Consider the following 15,376-nt stretch of genomic DNA (forward strand, 5'->3'; position numbering starts at 1 on the left):
CCACTTCCACTTCCACGAAGCCCAGAAACATGAACAACTAATCTAATCACAATCAAAAGCAACTAGGCTTAGAGCTGAAGGAATGGACAGGGAGAAAGCAAACCGGAAAAGGCATGCAGGCGTGATGAAAATGTCCTACATTTTGTTTTGTATAGTGGCTATATGAATATAAGAGGCTGTCAAAAAAAAAAAAATCAAGCTGAACACAATAGCTGTGTAGTTTATTGTACACAAGTTACATCACAACAAAAACATGTGGTTTTAAGGTTAACTGTTCAAGAGTGATTTGCCAAAGAAATGTTCTTGAGTTCGGTGGTGGAGGGAAATACACTTTAGACAGACTAAATCATTTGATATTTAAATTTTCCATTACAGCTGAGAAATAAGCAGCCACAGATGTGTGCTTATAGAATGATGATTGTGATCTAACGGGAAGGTAACCAAGAATCTGGGTCTACTGGGACAGACCCCAGGAAAGCCTGATATCATAGCACATTGTTAACAGTACCTACTTCACCAGAGTTCTGACTTAGAGGACCTTAGGGTCCTAAAGCAAACTTTCAATTTCATGAAGTAAAGTGTCTTCCCTTTCCCATTCCACCCACAATGACTAAACAAAACTCAATATGAGCTTGTTAACATTTTACATTCCACAATCAAAGTCTAACTAGATGGGTTTCTCTGAAGTTTACATCTGAGAACAAAATTAAATGTCACAGAACTTGATCTGGGAAAAAGTAGAAACCAAGCCGAGGGGAAAATATCTTAAAAAAAAAAAAAAAAAACCATGTAAAAGGATAGTCACAAATACAAACTATAAGAAATCTTTACCTGCTGCCCTGTAAAGTATTTTCGGTTCAAAAAATATACATGGATTTTTATCTTCTATGCATGACAACAGAAGTCCCTTGGCCTGGAAAGGGCTTCTGGGTATAACCACCTGTGAAAACAAACAATTTTAGTAAAATACATCTCCAGTAAACTCACTTCAAGTATAACTAATTCATCTAGAGTCCCAGGTATCTGTACTTATTATAAAATGTAAGTGTTGCTCCTCAGAAATCTCTTTGTCCACAGGTATTTCTAAAAAGCTTTCCACTAAGATACCAAGGGCCTCCCCTTACCTACAGCAGAAGGAGAACCTGCAAAGCCCATAAAAAGAAGAAAGCAAAGACAGGTGTTCACCTTTAAGTGCCACCTCCTACTAACACTCTGCTACCACTTGCAAATGAAAGTGCCATGATCCCCTTCATTCTGACAGGCAAATGCAACCTGCACTTCATAAGGGGGGGAAAAAAAACCACTGAATTTTGTGAACCAGATATTATAGCATCCAGTTACATAGAAAAGAGAAAAACATGGCTATCCCACATCTCCAGTGGACAGGCAAGGGCTCGAGGCCTTCAGGAAGGGGCTGGTGAAGAGGATTGACAGCGGGAAGTGTATGAAGTAACTTGGCCATTTCATCTATCCTTCACAGTGACCTGAGGAAATAGCTACAACTCTTTTTCCCACTTAGAAATAAAGACTGCAGCATACAGAGTGGTAAGGACACTCCCTGAGGTCACAGAGCTTGCTACAACACATTCTTACTCTGTCCTGATGCACACAGAAGATCCCACTCTTGACTATAGCTCCTCAAATCACAAATTTGTACCTAAGTTTGCATGATTGTAAAATAACTGTGTAAGAACAAACTTTACTTCACAAGGGTTACTACAATAAGCCTGGACCTCCTACAAAGACCAAACAAGACTCCAAGCAAACCACCTTTGGGTTTCAAACTTGGTTTTGTTTTGTTTTGTGTAGCTGGGAATCAAATTCTTAGCTTACACATACCAGGCAAGTGGTCCACCCTGAGCTATATCCTCAGCCCTTAATCTGTTGAGAGAAAGTCATGCTAGTCACACCAGGCTGGCCTCCAACTCTTAATCTTACTGCCTTGAGGGAATTGTGTCATTTTTATCAAAAGAATTTTGCTTAAAAATAAAACACCATAAATCTCTTTATTAACCATATCACACAATGCCTTTATGTCTCTATTCTTTAGTTTCTCTTTGCTTTCAAATAGCTGTTTGATTTAGCCTTTTAGTGATTTCAAGTTTAAAAATAAGAAATAGGAAACTGACTACTGATTTAAAGCTCTGTTGTTTAAAACCTCTAGGGTATGGTGTAAACATTAAATATGACCAACATCCAGCTCAAACTCAAAAGTAAGTGTTGCCTCAAAGTGGCTCTTATCCAAAACTACCACTTCTGGCTTGTGTCACAAAAGCATATAGTCTCCCTTCTACTGGGACAAACCCCATCATTATGATCCAGCAGAGGAAAAAAAAAAAAATAAGGGAAAAATGTAAACGTTTTTACAATTGATTTACATTATCAGAAAAAGCATGCTTCTCTGGCTAACACACTTGTGAGTTTCCATGATTCCCTGGAAAGCTGTTTGATGAATATCAAGAGACAAAACACTCAAAATATTTTTTTAACCTTTTCTTTTTCAAAATATTTTTAATATCAAAAAGACTTAAGCTATTACAGGAGATAGCTACAAATGGAAGACTCATCCAAGCAGATAGAGCAGTTACCTTACTCTAGATTAGAAAAGATTCCCATCTATAAGAGATTTCTCTCTCTCTACTAAAAACTGAAAACTGAGCTAAAAGCAAATATAACTTTGAGGTAAATATTGATAAACAGTAAGTTTTGTTAAAAGTACTCCAAAATCAGTTCAATGAGAAAAACCCATTAGAAAGAAGAAACTAGTTTAGGAGACTGTCAAACCCTTTGGAATCTATGGAGTTAATGAATGCCAATATCATGCCAGTGCTGCTTCAGGAAGAACATTCCAGAAAACTGGGCATCAGCAAGTTAATCTAAAAAGAAATGCTAACCTCCCTTTCTCAAATATAGTTAAGTTCCTATCAATTGCAACGCCCTGTTCATCTTCCTTCAGGAAAGGATAAGACAACATAAGCAAAGGAGGAAACATCAAGTGATGATCAAATAAGGGAAGTAAACAAGAATACCTTGATTCCTGGGCAATGGGCAAAAAAGGCTTCAGGACTCTGAGAATGGTAGAGGGCCCCGTGGCCCACACAGCCCCATGGGGCCCGGATGGTGAGGCTCCCACAGTTGAAAAGATCGCCAGAGCGGTAGCGGTACTTGGCAGCTTCATTGACAATCTGTAGAAGGAGGGGACATGCCAGTGACTCTTTCCTACCCAGTGCATGTCCTAAAAGCATGCCACTGGATCTTCCGATGCATTCCCATTACAACGGCAAAGCACCGACACAATGCAGCAGGTGCCGAAGGGCAAGAGCCTGTGTTTGAACACTCAGGGACTGACCTGAAGAGATGCCCTTCCAGGCAACGCACATGGCACCTACCTGATCAAAGGCAGGGAAAATGTAGTCGGCAAACTGGATTTCTGCAATGGCTGTAGCACCAGTGACTGCGATTCCAATCCCAAATCCAACAATTCCTTGTTCACACAATGGGGTGTTAAACACTCTATCTTTTCCTTTAAAAGTAAAACAATAATAATAATAACAATAATGGGAAGAGAAATAGAAGGCAAATCTAATGCAGAAATTAAAGCACTGCAATATACAATACATCTGATAACTGGGTGGGATGAAGAACAGTCAGAAGAAACAGTAAATAGCATTATGACTGACTTAGTACATAATTGCATTAGACATAAGAATCCTAAGTATGGTCTGGAGAGATGGCTCTGTGGTTAAGAACACTAGCTAGTCTCCCAGAAGGCCTGAGTTCAATTCCCAGCAACCACATGATGGCTCCCAACCAACCATCTGTAATGAGATCTGGTGCCCTCTTCTGGCCTGCAAGGATACATGCAGATACATAAAAATAAATAATTCTTTAAAAAAAGAAACCTAAATATGCCAATTAAAGAAACAGTACCAAACTGAGATTTTATTTATTTATTTATTTATTTATTTATTTATTTATTTATTTTTGAACAGGAAAATCCTACCAGTGGGGGGGGGGGGGGCGGATCAGAGAGAAAATGGTAAAAGGAGTCAGGATGCACTCTGCACATGTATGAAATTGTCAAATAGCAAATTCAGTAAGAATTCTTCATAAGAGTATGTGCTCTGGCCATGGTGGGATTATACTAGAAATCAGTAACACACACACACACAAAAAAAAAAAAGTTAAATAATCTGTATGTGGGGCTGTAGCTCTTCCTAAAATATAGGAGGCCTTGGGTTCAAGTCCCAATATTCAAGAAAAAAACAACAAAAATTAAAAAAAATTTTTTTTTTGAAGAACGGGAGGTGAGGGAAGCAAGAAAGCTAACTAATTACTTTGCTGTGGTTTGACTATAAAATGTCCCCTACAGGCTCATGAGTGAACACCATCATCCCACCCTGCTGCCATCAAGCCCAAGCTAGCAGCCCTGTTGGGGAAGGATGGGAATGCTTTAGGAGGTGAAGGCTTTCTGAAGGAAATAGGTTCTTGATGACAAGTGCTGAGACCACCCCCACTTCCTCTTCCCTCTCTGCTTGAGTTATGATTAATGTGACCAGCTAGCCACCAGGCCTTTCCTCCCTGCTGCCAAGTCTTCCCCACCATGAGGGACAGAACCACTGAGCTTCAGCCAAAAGAAAGCTCTCCCCTACAAAAGTGCTTTTATCAGGCTATGTTATCACAGCAAGGGAGGGAGGGAGGGAGGGAGGGAGGGAGGGAGGGAGGGAGGGAGGGAGGGAGGGAGGGAATGGAAGGAAAGAAGAAAGGAAGGAAGAAGGAAGGAAATGAAAGGACGGAAGGAAAGAAGGGAGGGAAGGAGGGAGGGAAGAAAATGGAAGGAAGGAAGGAAATGGAAGGAAGGAAATGGAAGGTAAGGAGGAAGGAGAAGGGAGATAAATAAAGTCTGTGCTAGGTCTACAGCCACACCACGCTGACCATGCCCGATCTCATCTGCTCTTAGAAGTTTGTGTTAGAACCCTGATTAAATGCATATCTATAATATATAGTTCAAAAACAGAAATTAGAAAAAGTGTTTGAATAACTAAACTCTATATCTCAATTTAATGAACTCCTGAAGATAACTGCAGAGTTGCTTCTTTCAAACCAACCCTCTACTATTTATTAAAGACTTTGATGATCCCCCATGGAAGGCCTCACCCTCCCTGAGGAGTGGATGGGGGGTAGGATGGGGGGGTGATGGTGGGAATAGGAGGGCGGGAGGAAGAGGGAACTGGGATTGGTATGTAAAATAAGATTGTTTTTTAACTTAAAAAAATTAATTTTAAAAAATTCTGGGCAAAAAGCAATCAATTTTTTGAGCACTTGTACCCTGATAAAGGAACACAGAGTAAATGATGATAGCTGTTAAGGTTTACCCAAAGGGACTCTCCACGTAGTTTTAAAGACTGCTAGAATCCTAAGAGTATATTGATGGGTATCAAATAACAATTGAGGAGGCCAGTAACTGAAAACCAAGGAAGTATATCCCATTTATCCACAAAATGGTCCAGAACTCACTGACACCTGTATCTGCATAACCGTCTAAAAAGAACTCAGTAAAAAATAACCTCTGAACATTAAAAGAGCTCATAAGAAATGCCTCCTGTGCCCACCAAAGAGAACACAGGAGTATGGAGTCCTAGTCTTGTTAAGTCAGTGGAGCTTTATGGAATTTAAGGAAAACACTATTGGATGAGGAATCGGTCACCAAAGGAACTAAGAGGGAAATCCAAACATTCATAGACCTAAACAAAAGAAAAAATACAACATATCAAAACTTATGGGATACAATTAAATCACAAAATCAACCCTGAGGGGGACAGTTTCTAGCTATATGCATCTACTTAAAATAAAAAATTTAAAAAAAAAAAAAGAAAAGAGAAAAATTAAAGAAATCTCAAATAACTAAATAATGCACCTAAGAGTATTGGACAAGCAAAAACAAACCAACCCCAGAAATGGTAGATGGGAAAACAGAAATTAATAAAATGAAAGAGAGAAAGAATCAAAGAAACCAAGGGTTGGTTCTTCGAAAAGACAAAATAAGGTTTTCATATCCTTAGATAAACTAACCAAAAAAAAAGGGGGGGGGGAGAAATTACAACAGATGCCAAGAAAATTCAGAAAATTATTATGACAAACCTTAACATATCCCATTAGGTGGACATGGTCAGAGAGACCTTTTACACCAGCACACAGAAGGCAGAAGCAGGTGGATCTCTATGAGCTCAAGGCCAATGTGGTCTACACAGCTGGTTCTAGGCCTGCTCTAGCTATAAATTGAGGCCCTGTTTATAAACAAAACATAAATTAAAAATCTAAAAAACAAATGAATCTCTGAATGCATATGACCTACCAAAAATAATCCAAGATGATATCATTTAACTACAATTATAAGCAGTGAGATTGAAACCATAAAAAAAACTTCTAAACTAAGACCAAGGAGACAGTTAACAAGTCAAACATGAACCTGCATCCCCTTGGGACTCTGCCACTTGGTATGGACCCAGGGTTCCTTATTCCAGCCATCTCCTCTAGCCTACCACAGAACAGCTTTCTACCAGGATCCCACAGCTGCCACACTAAGCTGGGGCCAGGTATACTATGTGTGTCCTCCTTCCCCTCAAGCTAGCACAACTCCATCCCTGAGACTTGGCATCTTGCTGCAGAATTGAGGTTATCCTAGCTTTTGGCTGCCATCCTTCTCAATCATTCCTTCCAGGCCATCTCCAATACTCTGTAAACCCCCAGCAATCCACAGACCAAGGTCCCAACAGGGACCAACAGCTGCATATTGGCTAAGACTCAGAACTTCTCTCTATCAGGGACGACACAGCCACCACACTTGGCTGGGACATAGCCACGTCCATTTTTTGTGACCCAATACCAGCTCACAAAACTGTTCTCTACCAAGGACCATGACTGCCACATTTGGCTAGGACCCATACTGTGTCAATAGCAAATGTCTTAGCTAGGGTTTCTTCTATTGCCGCGAAGAGACCATGGTAACTCTTAAAAGGAACACCAAATAAGCAGGACCAGAAAAAGAAACTCCCCACAACAGTTTAGAATTATAACACTAAACATACAGGGGGAAAGAGGGCATTACATGTTGTGTGTGTGGAGGGGGCTGGGAATCAAGTTACATATAAAGGCAAGCCCATTAGACTAACACTTGACTTTTCACTTGAAACTGTGAAAACCAGAAAGGCCTGGACAGATGTCCCACAAGCATGGAAAACCACAGATCCAGCCTGGCTACTATACCTAGCAAAACTATAATCACAGTTGATGGAGAAAGAAAAACAGTTCACAACAAAACAAATTTAAGTAATTTATGTCCACCAATCTAGCTCTAAAGAAAACACTAGAAGGAAAAATTCAGTCTCAAGAGCTAACTATACCCAAGGACATAAAGAATAAATAAGCTAAGTACAGTTCATCAAAGGGGAACACATCAAAACAACAAAACAAATAAATTAGTAAGCACTGATCTCAATTCCCCAATAAAAAGACACTGATTAAAAGACTGAATTCAAAAACAGGACTCATCTTTCTGCTGCATCCAAGAAACACACTTCACCATCCAGAACAGATACGACCTTAGGGTAAAAGGATGGGAAATGACGGATGCATCACTCAGCCCTCACCAGAAAAATTTCTTCTTGCTATAGATGCCAATTAACACAGAGACAATGTGCAGTGAACCATAGACTTTAGAGCACTCGGCCCTAAGTGAGATCCTTACCAAACCCCCATCCCTGCCCTAATGCCCAGGAATCTATTGCTGAAGAGGAGACAGAAAGACCATAAAAACCAGAGGTGGTAGATGGTTCCATGGAAACTGTGTCTTCCAGATTGATCACATATTAACTCACAGAGACTGGAAGAACATACGCAAGCCCTGCACAAGTTCAATCCAGACAAAATCCCAGCATGGAGAAAGATATCCCACCCCTAACCAAGAAGTTACTTGTTACTGACACTGCTAAGAAGGGAAAATTGATTTTCTCCAACTGAATGTCACAGAAAATATCAACCATACTCCAAAGCAGGCCCCATGCCAACTCACAATGGACTCATAATTATTGTGTGCTTTTTGTTTGCGCCCCCCCCATCACCATCTTATTGGGTTCATTTGTTTGTTTTGATTTGGGGGGGTTGTTTTATATATTTTAAAAGAGAAAGAACATGAAGTAGGGAGGCAGGGAGGAGCTGGTGGAGGGAAAAGAATATAATCAAAATAAATATCATGGAAAAATTTAAGTAATTCTTTTGATATATTGATATAATTCACAACATCAGCATGCCCAAGGTAAGACGATGCCCAAAACTTACTTATTTGGCAAGCTCCAGGCCAATAGGAGACCTTGTCTCAAAAACCAAGGTGATCAATGCCTAAGAACTGTCCAGACACATAACACCCACAAACACATGTGCGCATACATACAAACTTCCAACTAAATATGGTCCAAGGCCAAATGGATTCACTGCACAGCTCTACCACAGCTTTAAAGAAGAATTAACAGCAATCTTTCCAATGACTACATAAAATAGAAAAGAAAGGAATGAGAGCAAACGCTTCATAAAATCAGTATTACCCTGATGTTACTGCCAGATAAAGATACAAAAGAGAAAGGATAAAATTATAATCCAGTCTCACTGATGAATAAACTTAGATGCAAAAACGATCAATATAGTATTTATAAACCAAACAGACTGACAGTTACAAATTTTGGTAAATATGTAGACAAAATGGGAGGCCCAGATATGGGAGTGTCAGGTGGGAGGAGCTTGACAAACCTCTCACTCAGGCTTTGCCTTCAAACCACAATGTACAACTAATACACTACCCAAATCTCAGTTAAAATTTCAGTCATCTCAGCGACTATCGGCATTTTATGACAAATTCTAAAGTCAGGAATCTGGTCAGGAACCAGGAACCCAAACACTCAGGGACAGACCTGGTTGGTATTCATACTCCATTTCTATAACCCAGGATATCAGTTCATCTTGGTATGCAGAATTCACTTTCAGCTCAATCATCCCCTTTGAACATGCGCCACAAATAGGGCAGGTGCTGGGAAATGCGACTAGACACATCCTGCACTCTGCAATTCTAAAAACAGCTGCAGAAACTTAAAAGTGACTCATGCTCATAATGCTCAGAGGCCGTCTTCTGAGCATATGACATCTATACCCCATCAGTGCCCTACTCCACTGGAAGTACCTGAATAATTTGAAGGGGAACATGACCCTGTTGCTTGAGTGGTAGGTAACAAAGAACACAAATCCAGCTGCCCAAGGTAGGAGCCAGACCCAGCAAGTCTGAGCCACCTTAACCTAACAGGCAGCACTCACTCATTTGCTCCTGGCAGCTTCAAGTTCACAGGCACTTTTCATCCTGGTAAGGAAAGTGCAGCCTGTTTGCCACTACAAAGCGGACCAGGTGATTTCTCAGAATTCTCACATTAAAGGATACAGTTAAACCGATGACAGTTTTAAATGATCCAAGAGGAAGTGCTTCAGCACAGACTCGTGGTTAGAAACCTGTTTCTGGCTTCTGCCTAATGACGACTGGTGGTCAAAGCACTAATAAGACACACACTATTGATGACTTCCTCTCTCCCACAGGGCAGTTAGGCACTGTAAAGGTCATGTACGTAATGCCCTGATAGATGAAGCCAGCAAACAGCAAGAGCGCTCCACAAATTGCTAAATTACCTGAGGCTCTGTTCTTATCTGTAACAGATGCCGAGTGATGCAAAGCAAAGTTCATAAAGCACTCAACATTATATTGACACTTTTCTGTACGTCAGAGTTGCCCTATCTTGCTTTCTACTGCTGCAACTGAAGGGGCTCTAGCCAGCCTGAGCATAGCAAACATAACTAGCTGGCCTTGCCCTTCTCCATTCCCTCTGCCTTGCTAAATAAAAAAGAAAGAAACTGTTAGATTACATTCCTAACACTAGACACCAAGGTCTACTCCCTTATTTGGCCACTTCCTCCCTCTGAGGCTGACTACCAAGGTCCAGCTATCAAAGCATTGAAATCCAGCAATCAAAAGCTCCCTTCAGCTGCCCTAATAAACAGGCCCAATTAAAAATAAATACATCATCACCCCCTTTTACTTTCCTTTATAAACTGTCATTTCCCTATAGGCCACATCTGTCTCCTCTCTATCCAGAGGCAGTCCTTTGTCACTCCGAGACAAATATTCTTGCCCCTCCCCCCTTGTTCCCTTCCCCTTTTCCCTCGCCCTCTATCTCCTGTCTGTCTCTTATTCCCTGCCCTCTATGCCTCTGGGGCAAATAAATCTCCTTAGGGCTGAGAACTTTGTTTTCAGGATACTGAGCTGATACCAATCCTTTCAATGACCAAAGGCATCTTGGGGCAGAAAGGGTTTATTTGGTTTACATGTCCAGATCACAACCCATCTTGAAGAGGAGCCAGCACAAGAGCTCAAGGCAGGAACTGAAGCAAAAGCCAACTGGATGGCATTCCCCTACATATGGAATTGTGGTGGGGGGAAGGGAGGGAGGGTGTTTAGAGTGCATGTGAGAGGGCAGAGAGGGTAAAAGGGAGGGACGGAGGGAGGGAGGGATGGAGGGGAGGGAGGGAGGGAGGGAGAAGGAACTGGGATGGACATGTAAAATAATAAATTAAAAAAAAATGCTTTGACTCCAAAATTTAACTTGAAGAACAAGTTACTGGGGAAAAGGATTTCTATTTTTGTTTCCACCGAAAATGAAAAGATGTGGATTTCTTCCAGACTAATGTGGTTTGATCACGCCAGACCGCCTGAAACAGAGTACAAGCTGATCCTACATTCAAAACAGCTGGACAAAACAGCCCTACAGACTACAGCTAGGATATCTGAATCTTCTTCGAATCCCCCAAGACAGCGCCCCTTACCAGCAGGAAGTAGTTTGGAAAGAATGACACCCAAATTCCCAAATATTGTGTATAAATGTTTGTTTTCATTTAATTGGACTTTGTTATATAAAATTAAATAAAAAAATTATCAATTAAAAAAAAAAAAAGCCAATGAGGGACACTGCTTACTGGGATGCTCTCTGTGGCTTGCTCCGCCTACTTTTTAAAGCAACTTAGGACCTCTGCCCAGGCTATCCCACATCACTAATCAAGAACACGCATGCTCATGCACGTGTGTGTGCACACACACACATGCACGAACACACACACATACACACACACACGCACACGCATGCACACACACACACAAAGCCTTCAGGCCAATTTCGTGGAGGCGTTTTTCTCAAATGAGGTCTCATCTTCCCAGGTTTGTCTATGTTTAGAATAAATTGACCAAACCTAACTAGCACTAGGTAAACAAAAATCTCATCACCTCATGGGCAAAGTTTATATTCCAGACAGTGAAAACTACAATGAAAACAAATGAGTAAGATATGTGATGTGTTTATGGCAATCAGTGCTGTGCATGATGGCAAGAAAGGAATGGGTGACACAAAGCCGGAACTAATGCAGCTTCAAACAGGAAAGCAAGCCCTGAGAAGTGACATTTAAGAAAAGGTTGTGTGCCACACATGCATCCACAGAGACGTCTGGGCAGAGGGATGGCAATAGTTAATCGTCACTGTCAACCTGGCTGCGTTACCATCACCTACAAGGCTGAGACACACCCCTATGTATATCTGTGAAGACAGTTCTGACCCACACTAAACAGGATGGGACTATGGGCTGGGGTCTCAGATGGGATGGAAAAAGAAAGCCAGCTTAATAATGGCATGACATTTCTCTCTCCTTCCACCTGCTGAGATGTGAAGAGCCATGCTCCTCCACCAGCTCCTGCCACCATGATCTTCTGCCAAAGCACCCGAGTCCGTGCAATCATGAGCTGAGCCCTCTAAAACCATGAGCCACAGCACCTGTCTGTCCAAGTGTTCTGTCAGGTGGTTTGGTCACAGCAATGCGGGATGAACTAATATAGGGACCAAGAGCGAAGCAACCATCACAGCAATGTGGGATGAACTAATCAGGGACCAAGAATGGAGTGACCTTGGAGAAAGAAAGGCTTTAGGATAGTGGAGAAGGCACAGAGGAGAAGCATGAATCTGAACATGAAAATATAGTGGCAAAAGGTAAGCCAAAGCATAAGGAAGAGGCGATAGAGAGGCAATGTGGGCCAGGCTTTTGTCTTGGTTTCCTTCCCTATTGCTATAATCAAATTAACAAAAGCAAGTTAAGAGAAATAAGGTTTTCTGGAGCTCACAGTTCCAGGTCATTGTCCATCATAGCAGGGAAGTCACAGCAGAAGGAACTTGGGAGAGCAGGTCACATCCTACTACAAAAGCAAGTTAAGAGAAATAAGGTTTTCTGGAGCTCACAGTTCCAGGTCATTGTCCATCATAGCAGGGAAGTCACAGCAGAAGGAACTTGGGAGAGCAGGTCACATCCTACTCAAAGCCAAGAAGTAGAAAGTGAGACAAGCATGCCAGTGCTCAACTCACTCTCTACTCACATAGACCAGGGTGCTGAAAACGCAGAATAATCGCACCCAAAATTGACATACCCTGCCCACAAGCATGCCCAGAGGCCCACCTCCAAGGCTGAGTCCATATTCTGTCAAGTTCATAGCACTAACCATCAAGCGCATCCTTGTAAATACTAACTTTTACTGAGGATGAGTCAGAAGGCAGGTGGGTGGGAGAAAGAGGAAGTCCCAGAACAAAGGCAGGCCACACGGAGCCTCTTTTCATCAATATCTTTCTGGCTGGTATTCTATGAATAGTCTCTAACAGCAAAGGGGGGCACAGGAAGATTGATCTCAGGATACTGTAATACTTCAGTAAAAGACAGAGATGCGTAACAGAGAAGGTGGGAAGACCAGGCAAGACTAGATGTATTTCTAAAACTGGAGTTGAAGGATTCACTGATGAAAAGAGCCTGCAATGAGTCAGAGACATGCAAAGAACACTCAAAGCCTTTGGGCCTGAGTAACTTTAAAGGTGCTATAGACAATAATTGAAAGGAAAAAAAAAATAGATTCAATGCCATGAATAAGCTTTTTGGCATGAGATTCCAAAGTTTTGTTTTGAAAATGTGTACCATGCCTCAGATATTTAGGTAGTATATCACAGGACCGTTGAATATGGGAAGTATTCCATGTAAGTAGCCTTATGTATTAATGGCCTGGGATAGAATTCAATTACTTAGTGGATTTAGGGTGGCAAGAGGAGAAAAGGGAAAGGAATAGTCACTGGAATGTCTTAATTAGGGTTTGCTGTGATAAAACAACCCAACCAAAAGCAACACTGTGACAAAACCCTTGGAGAGAAAAGAGCTTATTTTATCTGACAGACTCTAGGTATCAGTCCCTCACTGAGGGAAGGCAGGGCAGGGGTCTGAAAACAGGAACTTACTGATGCAGAGGCCATGGGGGAACACTACTTAGAGGCTCACTCCTTATGGCTGGCTCAGCCCGCTTTCTTACTGCACCTAGCCTACTCTACATAGGGAGTCCCAGGCCAGCCAGAGCTGGATCATGAGATCCTGTCAAAAAAAATTATAAGATGGAAGAAAGAACAAATTTGCAGGCCAACAGAAATGACCAGTAGAGAAAGGAAAGCTGATCTAAGAAAAATTAATGAATACATAGAGATAACAACTAGGATCGTGTCTTTGAGCAGGTGACTGGGGAGGCTGAACAGCACCCTGGCATCCCTCAAGATCCGGAAGGAGACAAATAGCACACAAACACTGAGGTCCACACAGGGATTCAAGCAGCAAGGAAAGGTGAACCTGCCCAAGTTCTCAGTGCATCTACTTCTCTCTTTATTAAAATCCTAAACTAGAAAGAGCCTGCTTTCTTTTTTGCAGTGCTAAGGTTCAAAGTTGGGACCTCGTGAGTACTAAGCAAATACTCTCACACCCAAAAACAGGTTAGCAGAGTGAAGATGAGGAAGGTGGGGTTGAAGAGAGAAGAATGAAAGAGTCAGGAGCATGCCTGGAAGTCAGGAGCATGCCTGGAAGTCAGGCAGCAAGAGTGGTCCTCCGAGGCCACCGCAGCCTTGATGCCCAAACTGAGACCACTGAATATAGTGGCACATTTTGTACCAGCAGCTCACAGTTCAGTGAGCCTAGGATTTAGACATCCATGCAGACTTAACTAGAGCTGGATTCCAACAAACAAATATTATGTAGGACTCAAGATGGGGATAAAAGCAAGCAAGAGCATCAGAAAGAGAGAAACAAGAGAGGAAAAAATTGTGGTTTTAAGAACCAATAATGCCAGGTTTGGTAGAAGGCTCCATGGTTAAGTACTATCCCGGACGACCCAAGTTCAATTCCCAGCACCCAAAATGGTGCCGCACAACTGTCTATAACACCAATTTCAGGTAATCTGATTCCCTCCTCTGGCTCCCACTGGCACCAAAGCTGAGTCAAGCAGTGAGTCCTGTCCTCCCCCAGAGGACCACAGCACAAACAAGGGAGAGTCCTATCCTCACCTCAACAGCCACAGTGCAGAGCACAAACAAGCCAAAGGAGAAATGGCTGGAGAGAGGAAGTAACCATGGGATGACAGCTGGCCAGTCACCTCCATGGATAAGGAAGTCAAGGAGCAGATCACTGTCCTCTGTCCCTAGACGGGTTTCAGAACCATCCTCAAAGCTAGAGTTTACTCTGAAACCAAGTGTGCCTATGAGTTCTTGGAGTCACCTGGGATAAAATTAAAATCCATCTCTAAGCAGCTTCTATAACCTCAGTACCCAGATTTCAGTGGACCAGAGCATCCTTTCAAAAATGGCCAGCTTACTCCCCATCTCTTCTGGTGTACTTGAGCAGAAAACAGGAAAGACATGAATATTTGTGACTAAGGCACAAGACAAATCAGAGAACGAGATGTCATTACAGGCACAATATTTAAGATGTCTGATTTATTTTGAATTATGTGTATGCATGGTGGAGGTGTTTGTAAGGGAGCATGTGCATGTGAATGTAGTTACTTTCAAAATCCAGGAGAGGGTGATGGATGCTCTGGAGCTGGAGTTACTGATGATTGTGACCCACCTGACATGTTTACTGTGAACTGAACTCAGGTCCTCTTCAAGAGCAGTATACACTCAGCCATCTCTCCAGCTCCTACAGGTATAACTTTAACAGTAGGGAAACACTGTATCTTCATAATCTTTGTCATAGGCCTTCTGGAATATGTTGTGACTGTTCAACATTTTTTACATTTGTCCAAAGCTTTGATAAAGATGAAAAGCATTTTTTAGGGTTGACTGAGGCCAATGCAAAGCTAATCTAGATCATTCTCCTTCCAATTTTTTTTTCTATATTAAAAACAGAAAATGGGATACTCTTAAATATTTTTTTCTGTTTTCCTTTTGTT

At 41.7% G+C, this 15,376-nt stretch overlaps 1 protein-coding gene across 2 annotated transcripts in view; it reads right to left on the reverse strand.

The window, feature by feature from the left end:
* Bckdhb (branched chain keto acid dehydrogenase E1 subunit beta) overlaps window positions 1–15,376 on the reverse strand; it is a 183,399-nt gene that overhangs the window by 134,504 nt on the left and 33,519 nt on the right. For both annotated transcript variants that reach the window (XM_051207850.1, XM_051207853.1), the window contains exons 4-6: window positions 3,390–3,523; window positions 3,030–3,185; window positions 832–940 (exon numbers count right to left, since the gene is read on the reverse strand). In XM_051207850.1, the coding sequence (XP_051063807.1) occupies window positions 832–940; window positions 3,030–3,185; window positions 3,390–3,523 (399 nt within the window). The remainder of the gene's footprint in view (window positions 1–831; window positions 941–3,029; window positions 3,186–3,389; window positions 3,524–15,376) is intronic.

The sequence above is a fragment of the Phodopus roborovskii genome, unplaced genomic scaffold, assembly GCF_943737965.1.
Source record: "Phodopus roborovskii unplaced genomic scaffold, PHOROB, whole genome shotgun sequence".
NCBI classification, from domain to species: Eukaryota; Metazoa; Chordata; class Mammalia; order Rodentia; family Cricetidae; genus Phodopus; species Phodopus roborovskii.